This window comes from Mytilus galloprovincialis, chromosome 2 (genome assembly GCF_965363235.1).
Source record: "Mytilus galloprovincialis chromosome 2, xbMytGall1.hap1.1, whole genome shotgun sequence".
NCBI lineage: Eukaryota > Metazoa > Mollusca > Bivalvia > Mytilida > Mytilidae > Mytilus > Mytilus galloprovincialis.
This window is the reverse complement of record NC_134839.1, coordinates 70,751,195-70,762,291: the sequence shown is the minus strand read 5'-3', so window position 1 is coordinate 70,762,291 and position 11,097 is coordinate 70,751,195. Positions and strand designations below refer to the sequence as shown.

Genomic DNA, 11,097 nt, shown 5'->3' with positions numbered 1-11,097 from the left:
TTGCGGGAGATTTCTTATTTTTCTTTAACCAAGAACTTGAAGAAGAAAGAAGATCAAGAAAGTAATGCAGAATAATTATGCAACACTAAATCATTTGATTTTTTAATTTTGTTTGTACAAATATGCTTGTTTGTTTGGTGAACTCTTCCTGCATTAGCTATCAAAAACTACAGTTCCAGTGGAAATTATCTGCTGACTATGTCATGGTACAGTTTACATGTCATATATATATATATAAATTACACGTGTCTTATGTCTATCTCTAGATTCGCCTTCTGTGAAAAGATAACACTACGACTATTGAAGTTATATTTTTATACAGCGGATTTGGTCGAGTGGTCTAGAGCGCTGGACATGAGGCTAAGCAATTGGTGCTGTAGTGTATTAAAGGTGTAAGTTAAAATCCTGTTGAGGGACAGACAAAAATTTATCAGCAGAAAACCTAACTCTAACACTGTTTGGTGTTATTTTCAGACTATGTATTTTTCATTTCCGTTCTCTGACTTAAGTTTGCCTCAACCAAATGCAATCAAACTTACATATATAGAATAGAATAGAATAGAATATTTTTATTTCCCAAATTACAGGGCCCATAAAGGGCATAAAATCAGATACAATTGATTTACATAATTGGTAACAACAACAATAGAGGCATATACATATATATTTGGAATATAAGCGTTGGTCAGAATCAAGCTAAAAACCACACACATTGTATATATTGTGAATAAAAGAATAATAAAATTACATTATACATGTATATGTATTAATTCTCAAATTATTTACTTGACTTAGTGTCAGTGTTCATACCTGATCTCCTTAATTCAAAACAGTCACAAATATAACAGCCCAGTTTTTCCATAAGAGTAACATTTTCTTGGGTCAAGAGCCATACAAATTTAGAAGATTGATTTAAATTTGTAAAATTACAACAATTGTTAGAAATGTCTTTAAAAAAATCGTCCCTTTGAATATCATAAAGAGGGCATTCTAATAAGAAATGAAGCTCATCTTCAACTTTACTAAGTATATATGTATACACAATGCTAATAAAACAACAAAATAAAGATCAAGTTTGAATTTGGGGGGGCCTCAATTTAACCATTCTAGAGTAATGCTCCTTCACAAACATGACAAATGGAAAAATTGCTGAATTTTGTGTTTCCCTCAACCAAATGTTATGAAAATTTTACACTATGCTTCTTACCACAAAATACAGATCAAGGTTGTCACTAAAATTTTTAGAGTTATGCCCCTTTATGAATGGAAAAATTGCTGAATGTTTTGTATCTGTTCTCTTACATGTCTAAATTAAGTTTGCATAAACCAAATTTTATGAAACTTTTGCGCAATTCTTACATGTCTCATTACCACAAAACTCAGATTAACATGATTAAGTTCAAATTTTGGTAGAGTCACTTTTTCTGTTCTTCAGCATGTTCAGTAATGTCCCTTTATAATGATATGCAAGCAGGGGCATCTTCTGGGTCCCATGAACACATTCCCCATTTATCATGTTTATAATTTTATGCTATAGAAAAGGTGTTGTATATATTTTCATTTATTTTCATTTTTATAACTTTGAAAAATAACTTTATGATTTTAACCATGTTTACAAGTTTTACTTTTAGCCATGATTATCAGGGGCGGATCCAGCCATTTTAAAAAGGGGGGGTTCCTAACCCAGGACAAAGGGGGGGTTCCAACTATATGTCCCCATTCAAATGCATTGATCGTCCAAAAAAAAGGGGGGGTTCCAACCCCCGGAACCCCCCTCTGGATCCGCGCCTGATTATGATCATGATGATAAAGTTTTTATCATGTTTATCAGACTTGTAAAATTTTAAGAGATGATTTATCAAACATGTATGTATTTCATCTTATTCCATTAATATTTGTTTCTTTAGTTTTCTTTTACATTAAAAAAAAATAATGATAATGACTAATATTGATTTCTTCTTTTATTTTTGGGATGGGATTGCTTTTAAGCAATCTGTAGACTTATACCATTGACTCAGGCCCATGCCCTCACCGTTATGAAACTGATATTTGATATTGTACTTCCATAAAGAAATGGAGGTCGTTTAATTAACATTTTATATATGTCCTTGCTACAAATCACAAGTGTAGTTTGTTTAGGTAATTATGCGCATGCATATAGTTTTCTTGACTTGAAGGGGTATCAGATTGAATGGTTGCTCTAGATTCCCAACTCACGAGATCCTTTCCATGTCTGTCTGCTATTGAGGGTTATTGTTGTTGCATAATTTTAAATCTTATGCATCATTGAAATTAAAAGAAATGTAGTCCACAACGTAAAGATGTTATAAGAACACACCTTCAGCCAAAATGGAGTCTTCCATATTATTGCTTCGTGTTGTCTCCCTCAACTAGTCTCCCTAGCTTCTGTAAGTATCTGTCAACGACAATACGTCAAGAAAAAAAATCTTTCTGTCGATAGACGTTGTATTATATTAAAACCAATCGCAATTTAAACAGAGGAATGCCCACTGACCCAAAGGAAATTAAATATTAAAAGAGTTAGGAATGGGGTTCAACCTAGAATTCACATAGGAAAATAGGTGATAAGTACTGCGATGTTGTGTCATGTGTATTATTGTTTGTCTGTTTGTCTTTTTCATTTTTAGCCATGGCGTTGTCAGTTTATTTTCCATTTATGAGTTTCTGGTATCTTTCGTCCCTCTTTTACACGTGCAGTTGAATTATTTTTGAAATAATAAATACATGTGTCAATGAAAACAATGACAATAGTATTCCTCAGAGCAATCTGCCCTTTGATTATCTTTTAAGATACAATTTTGTAAATTTATTAATCTGACCCTGGGATGTTACTTTTATACAATGCAAATTACAGATTCAGAAATAGTAAACCAGATGATCATGATCAAAGGAAAAGATAAACTAGAAATGATTTTTTTTTTATAGCAACACAACTGATTTGGATAGGCATGCACTCAGTTCAATAGAACAGCAGTAAACTGAGTTGGACTGAATACCGCAGTACTAAAACGACCCTGCTTGAAATGTCTGATACTGTAAAACTAGTAGTCCTGCTAAATCATAAGTGAAATAACAGGTTTCTTTATAGCTGACAATAGATGGGACTATGTACATGTACTGTTACTTTTCATAATAGGTACATAATGTTAAACTTGGAGTTGAGATTGGTCAACTGACCACACTTTACCAAACTTTAGAAGTGTCATTCCCATGCAGTTGACAAAGAACGTGTGTTGAAGCTTTTCAATAGTACAGGTCACAGGAGAATCGGAAAGTTTTGGTTGACCAAAAAAAAATTAACTTTAATATTGAAACATGTTTTGTTGGAAAGATTAGAACTTGTTCTAAATCTTTACTAAGGCACTGGCCTCCCTAACAACAGGACAGGTTAGCTACTGTTACTAAATGTATTCACACTGGAATATAGGTCCCTATGGTTCTCATGTATGTGTACATAAATACATATATAAACTGAAAAAGGTATTATTGGAGCAGCTCATTCAAGAATGTATGTTAGTTAGGTGTGTTGATATGCAGGCTTTTTTTTAAAACATTTTGATTAGGTTATTGGGTATTGATACAATACTAGTATGATTGACTACTGTCATTATCACTAAACAATCAAAGACAAGGTAGACCTTTAATTACAATGCCCCACCTCGTAAACTGTCAATCAAATTGACCACATTACTTATCAACCTCAGTCTTACATACCTGTCAACCTATGACGATGAAAATGCAGGTCATGACCTGCATTGAAGAATCAAATCTCAGGTCATAACGCGTACGAACTTTTTCGAGCTGAATTTCAGTATTTATGTTACATTTTCTTATAATGTATATCAAAGATACCAAAACATCAATGCATGTTCACTTGGTTAAGTCATTTTAAATCTTATTTATTATTATTTCATTACACTTTTAAAGATTTTTATAAGCTTGTGTATCACAGTCTTATGTCCTTTACTTTTTGTCATCATCTATAATTTATTTTTCAAATGTAAGAAGAGGTATTACATGTATGAACATTCATCTCTCAAGACAACAAATGGAAGTTTTTAACGACCTTGACTGGCTATACAGCCCTTGCACGGTCGGTAAAATCTCTCAAGTAACAAGGAAATTAGACTATGATAAAATATAGTAATACAGTTAAAGGAAGTATAAATGTAAAAAAATAATTTTCAACTTTTTTTTTTAAATTGTATAAAGGTATAAAAATAATGAAAAGTTATTTTTCAATATGTATTTGAATTTTATATTATTATGATTTAATCTTTTTCACCCATAAAACGTAAATATAAGGAATAATTTTGAATGGTGACAAATAAGGGGAAGTAACTCTTAGTTGAAATATCTTTGTAAAACAACAGGACAATTTATTTACGACCTAAAGCTAAGGTAACAGGTGTTAATTAACAGTGTGTTTGACACCAAAGCTGTCAAGTGAAGCCATGCACTTAATGGGTCACTTAATTTGACAGTTTACATAGCTAGATGAACTGCCTGTTCATGGAAGAATTACGAATTTGCCGGTATTTCAAAGGAATATTACTTATGAAAATCAATCTCAAGGCTAAGAAATACTGGTGAAATCGGGTCATTTTCGGAATTCCCGGGTTATTTCAATGACCCGGCGGGTGATCCGGGTGATCCCTCAGAATTGTGAAAATCTCGGGTCACACCCGCAGAATCCGGGTCAGTTGACAGGTATGGTCTTACATAATTATACAGACCCTGCAATATACATAGATCTTAATAATAAATAATATACAATTATTTGACCTCATAATTGAATTCACAAATGTATACATATATATTCATTGATATTAGATGTTTGATATATATATAAGGATGATAGATTTATTTATTGCCAATTAATTTTGATCTACATTACATATTAAGTGATTCTGTAAATTATATCTGAAAGATAAATGATTAATGGATTAATAAGATCTTTTAAAAAAAATGAAATATGAATACAAATATTAATATATAAAAGGTGTTCAAGTATTTAAAGGCCTATAATTTACTTGATAAATTTCCAATAATCATCTGTAATTCATCAACAATTTAGATAAGTTCACTTTTTTTTATTAAGTCTCCCAAACAAAGTTTATATATTCTTGTAGGGGACAATAAAACAAATGAAATGAAATTAAAGGGAAGTACCTAGGGGGTAACCCCACCCTCTCCTGTTTCAAAACTTGTAATCGGTCAACATCCCCACCCCTAAACCATATATATTCTTGTATGGGACAATAAAGCTAATCAAATAAAATTAAAGGGAAGTTCCTGGGGGTAGTCCCACCCCGTTCAATTTGAGAATGTGCTCTTATCTTGTAAACGGTCCAGATTCCCACCCCTAAACTATATATATTCTTGTAGGGGACAATAAAACAAATGAAATGAAATAAAAGGGAAGTCCCGAGGGAGTCACCCAACCCTGTCTTGTTTGAAAACTTGTAAACGGTCAACATCCCCACCCGTAAGCCATATATATTCTTGTATTGGACAATTAAACAAATCAAATGAACATGGGACCATATAAATGGCGAGTTATGGGAGCTTTGTTTGGGAGACTTCGTAACAGCATCCTGTTACAATTACTTCTTGTTAGGAATTGGCTTGAAACAGTTTTAAAATTCTTAAACTTTTAATTATAACAAACCATTGTTTATTAGTTTATTTCCCATCAAACATTATGTTTATTTTAGTCATTTGAATTTTTGTCAAGCCTTTGACTTTAGTCGAAAAAGCGAGACTAAGCCATCCTACATTCCGTCGTCGGCATCGTCGTTGTCGGCAGTGGCGTCCACAAATATTCACTCTGTGGTTAAAGTTTTTGAAATTTTAATAACTTTCTTAAACTATACTGAATTTCTACCAAACTTGGACAGAAGCTTGTTTATGATCATAAGAAAGTATCCAGAAGTAAATTTTGTAAAAATAAAATTCAATTTTTTTCAGTATTTTACTTATAAATGGACTTAGTTTTTCTGAGAGGAAACATTACATTCACTCTGTGGTTAAAGTTTTTAAAATTTTTAATAACTTTCATAAACTCTTGATTTGTACCAAACTTGGACAGAAGCTTGTTTATGATCATAAGATAGTATCAAGAAGAAAATTTAGCAAAAAATAAATTTTCACTTTTCCGTATTTTACTTATAAATGGACTTAGTTTTTCTGCGAGGAAACATTCTATTCACTCTGTGGTTAAAGTTTTTAAAATTTTAATAACTTTCATAAACTATTCTTGATTTGTACCAAACTTGGACAGAAGCTTGTTTATGATCATAAGATAGTATCAAGAGGAACCGTGGAACCCTTACGAATTTTTATTAGAAGTGAATATATATTTTTCAAAAAGGCACTCTACAACTTCAATGTCATATAACCTCTGTTTCAACTTACAAAATGCCCCAAAACCACATTTTTAAATTATTTTTGTTGACACTTTTAAGTTTTTAGCTGTTGGTCTAGATTTTATGTATTACAAGGATAGTTGGTAACATTTACTAGAAGAATTTTTGATTTGCAATTTTTTGTTTTTTTGAAACATGTTCAGAACAGGCAACATTATTTCAATAAGATATAAACTGCAGTTTAAATAAAATTGTGCAAATTAATAGATGCATATTATTTAATTTGAGCTCATTTTATCCTCATACTTGAAAAGCATGTTTCCTTCTAAAGACCTGCTGTTAATGCAATTTTCAGCAATAGTGTTTATTAATGTTCATGTCCCCCCACCATACCTTAATATGAAATAATTCAAACTACTCTTCTAATCTTTCATCACTTTGATTACTTACATGTACTAGGCTAGCTTAAATAAAAGAAACCTGCATTTCTGTTATATTTTTTTTTGTTTTTTTTTTATTATAAATACATTGACCTCTCCCATAGTAATGCTCAAAATAAGCTTTTCCCGCTTCAAGCACCCAAACCCCCCTCGCTCCGCTTGCCGATTTGTCTCAGTTGATTTGGACATTCGGCCTTGAAATTCTCTGTTATAAAAATTGTTAAGATTATATACTCAATTTGTCTGATTCGTTTGTATGCCATCTTGTATTTATTTCTTTTTGTCCACTGTGAGGCATTTTAAACCTATTTAAGGATGTTTGCTAAGCTGTTATGTTTTTGAATATTTGTCAGATTTTCGAAATCCACTGGTTTTATCTGTTTATCTATTTGAATGCCTTAAAAAAATTTGCCCATGAACCCCCATTTTTCTTTTTATAAATCTTTAACATGTATAATTATAAGCCATTTGTAAAAGTCTTATAAAATCTTATTTATTTTTTAATAGTTTTTGAGAACTTTAATTATATATATAACTGGTCAATGATTTTAAAGCTATGAAAAATCAAGAGAGAACATTTTCTGGCCAAAATTTCAATGGCTTATATCTCGAAAACAATCACACTGACCCCTATATTTTTTTTGCTTTTTTGATTCCTCAATTAATCCTCTATCAATATATATTAGTTTTATGGAAAGTTATTTATTTTGAAACTGAGCAACAAATATCCTTAGCATGTTTAACTGCATGTGAATAGAAAAATATGTTGGTCTCTTGCGCAGGGTTGTTTCATGGCAAACATCACCATGACCACAGCAACATGCACAGTAAAACTTTAAAGGAAGTTAAAAAAAATGTCCAAGTCGGATGTACATGATGTAAGAATAGGTAACAAGTAAATGACAATGATCACAATAAATTAACAGTATTTTTGTTTTTGCCATATACTTTTAGTAAAATATTGAAACTTCATTGTATGCATCAATAATGAGTTTCATTTCTAAATATTCTACAGGTAGACAGCTGGTTAACCTCTGTAGTATAAAAAATGTCCATCCTTGGTGAACATCCACAGAAAATTACGGAGAAAAGTTTGAGTTACCTGTTAAGCCTTACACGGCTGGACATAGAAGGTTCATCCATGACCAGACTAGCAGCGTTATCAGTCATCCATCAGTTAATAACAATAGATCCAACTGGTGATGTCAGAACTCTTTTCTTAACCAATGGGATTTTAGAACAGGTTTTAATGGAATTTGATTTTGGTTTCGAATCTGAAGAGAATTCCACTTTTCTTGAAGTGTCGTTAAATATTTTATGGAATTTATCAAAACTTGCTATTTGTCCGGTGCAGCCCCTTATTTCTGAGGTGGTATTTCGTAGACTTATGTTACTCTTTGATTCAACGTCTTCATTTTACACATTCTCATCACAGTTTACCTCAACATTGAAAAGCCTTTGTGAAAATAAACATTTAGTTGGACATGTTTCGCCCTGTACAATATCAGTTAGAGTAAAGGAAGATATTACAAAGGCTACACGTGGCATGCTTAGAACTGTTAGTAACTTTCCAACTGAGGTGCATGTCTGTACTTTGTACGACACAAATGATCCTGACAATGAAATTGATTTGACAGCTCATCTTGTTTCAAACAAATTAGCATGGCCGTTAGATACAAAAAGTAAACCTAATCAACAGAAAGAAGATGAATCTGAAAATGCTTGGAAGGATGTCATAGTGACAGAAGTTATAAGTGGGCCATATTTTTGGGCTCATATTGGAATTGAAACAATTGAAAACATGAGGAAAATTCAAAATCTACTGCTTCTGGAATATTCTTCAGGCAGACTTCATCAAATGTCTTGTGTGAAAGGTGATTTGATAGTTGTTGCAAAGGAAAGAGATGGTGAAGTATTCCTTTTCAGGGCCGAGGTGTTGTCAAGAAAACCACAGGAAGTAAGGGTATGGGCCCTTGACTATGGATTTGTTGTTAATGTAGCAGTAGACAATGTCATGAATGTGTATGGTACACCTAACAATTTAAATCTACCTCCACAGATAAAGCTCTGTTCAATTCAAGGTATGTTGCATGATTTTATAAAAAAAAAAATGTTTTATAGCGCCATGCACAAACGCACAAAGTAAACAGTAAATATATAGCACAAAGCATATATAATGTGGTATAATTAATCCAAGGAAAAAATATATCTTGTTTCATTTTTAGTTGAGCCTGCAACTTTTGTTGCAGAAGGCTGCGGCGGCGGCAGTGTTAGCTCACTTCTTAAAAGGCTATTTAGCTTTATATTTCAGAAGGTGAAAGACCTGGATGCTTCATACTTTGTATATAGATGCCTCATGTTACGAACTTTCCGTCAGTCAAATGTCCAATGTCCTTGACCTCATTTTCATGGTTCAGTGACTACTTGAAAAAAAGTTAAGATTTTTTTGTAATGTTAAATTCTCTGTTATTATAAGTAATAGGATAACTATATTTGGTTTGTGCGTACCTTGCAAGGTCCTCATGCCCGTCAGACAGTTTTCACTTGACCTCGACGTCATTTCATGGATTAGTGAACAAGGTTAAGTTTTGGTGGTCAAGTCCATACATTTGTGTATCTCGGATACTATAAGCAATAGGTCTAGTATATTCGTTGTATGGAAGGACTGTAAGGTGTACATTTTGTACATGTCCAACTGGCAGGTGTCATCCGACGTTGACTTCATATTCATGGTTCAGTTGTTATAGTTAAGTTTTTGTATTTTGGTCTGTTTTTCTTTTACTATATGCAATAGGTGTACTATTTTTGGTGTATGAAATGATTGAAAGGTGTACATGTCTAGCCTAACTGACAGGTGTTATTTGACCTTGACCTCATTTTCATGGTTCAGTGGTCAAAGTTAAGTTTTTGAGTTTTGGTCTACTTTTCTAATACTACATGCAATAGGTCAACTATATTTGGTGTATGGAAGTATTTTATGATCTTAATGTCAGGCGTGCAGAATTTATTTTACCGTGACCTCATTTTCATGGTTCATTGCTCAGAGTTAAGTATTTGTGTTTTGGTCTCTTTTTCTTAATTTATAAGCAATAAGTCAACTATATTTCTTGTATCATTGTATGGACGAATTGTTAGCTGTACATGTCTGTTGGGCATGGTTCATTTGACCTTGACCTCATTGTTAGGGTTCATTGATGAACTTTCAGTTTTCTTGGTTAATGTTGAGTTTAGGTGACAGTTGTAATAAATATTTATATTTTGGACTATCAACATAATATCAATGATTAGTAAAGAAGGTGAAACATTTCAGCGTGTGCACTCTTGTTTTCTGTTATTCTGATTTTGAAAAAATGAAAAAAACAGAATTTGATCATCAATTGTAATATAATGCACATAAGATACTCTAAGTGGAGTAAACATATTTTATTTGGATAACAAATTGTCTCATCATGCTCAGCAGTCATGACAGATATACATGAGTGAAATAACTTGCATTTGGGCTAGGCTTTTGCCCTGATGATTATTTGATTCAATCGAACAAAAGTCACTACATTGTATATATACATGTATGTTAACTAATAATATACTGGATACATGCTTATGAATTTACAACTTGTAATCCTAATGTTTATAGACATATTAGATAATGATTTATTGAATGAAATGTTTTATGTAGGTGTACAGGCACAGCCCAGGGACTCATTGATGGTAAAATTGTCTGGAGCCATTTTATGTAATCTGACACAGAAAAGCATACCAGCAGGTAAAAAAACTAAAAGAACTTTGAAATCAAATACTATAAGAATTGCACATAAACAGAAGGACCAGTCAATTCTGATATAAAGGTTCTATAATCATGATAATACAATGACATAAATCATTAAGTTGGGTAAACACACTTTATTTTTTCTTGGATGACAGGTTTGCCAAACTTATATTCTCTTCACATTGTCTGGCATGGTTACCTATTTTTAAAGCTAATTTGACAGTGTTTGTCATATAAAGCCCTATTGTCATAAGGTTGTAAAACCCAGTAAACTCGTAATTTTGAAGCTTTTAGTTTACTATCAATTTTTAAATCATGGGCCACTTAAAAGATCAAAATAAGTAAAGCGACAAAAATACTGAATTTCAAGGAAAATTCAAAAAGAAGTCTTTTAAATTGTCAAATGCGATATCAAAAGCTCAAACACATCGAAGAAATGAAAACAACTGTCATATTCCTCACTTGGTACAGGCATTGCCTTAGGTAGAATATGGTGATTTCA

The 11,097-nt window shown here is 32.2% G+C and overlaps 1 protein-coding gene across 1 annotated transcript in view; it reads left to right on the top strand.

The window, feature by feature from the left end:
* Nucleotides 1-43: 43 nt before the first annotated feature.
* The window catches only part of LOC143064297 (uncharacterized), a 30,683-nt gene continuing 19,629 nt past the window's right edge, over nt 44-11,097 (top strand). The window contains exons 1-3 of the mRNA XM_076237034.1: nt 44-61; nt 7,845-8,910; nt 10,506-10,592. Coding sequence (XP_076093149.1) covers nt 7,878-8,910; nt 10,506-10,592 — 1,120 coding nt within the window. The 5' untranslated portion in view covers nt 44-61; nt 7,845-7,877. The remainder of the gene's footprint in view (nt 62-7,844; nt 8,911-10,505; nt 10,593-11,097) is intronic.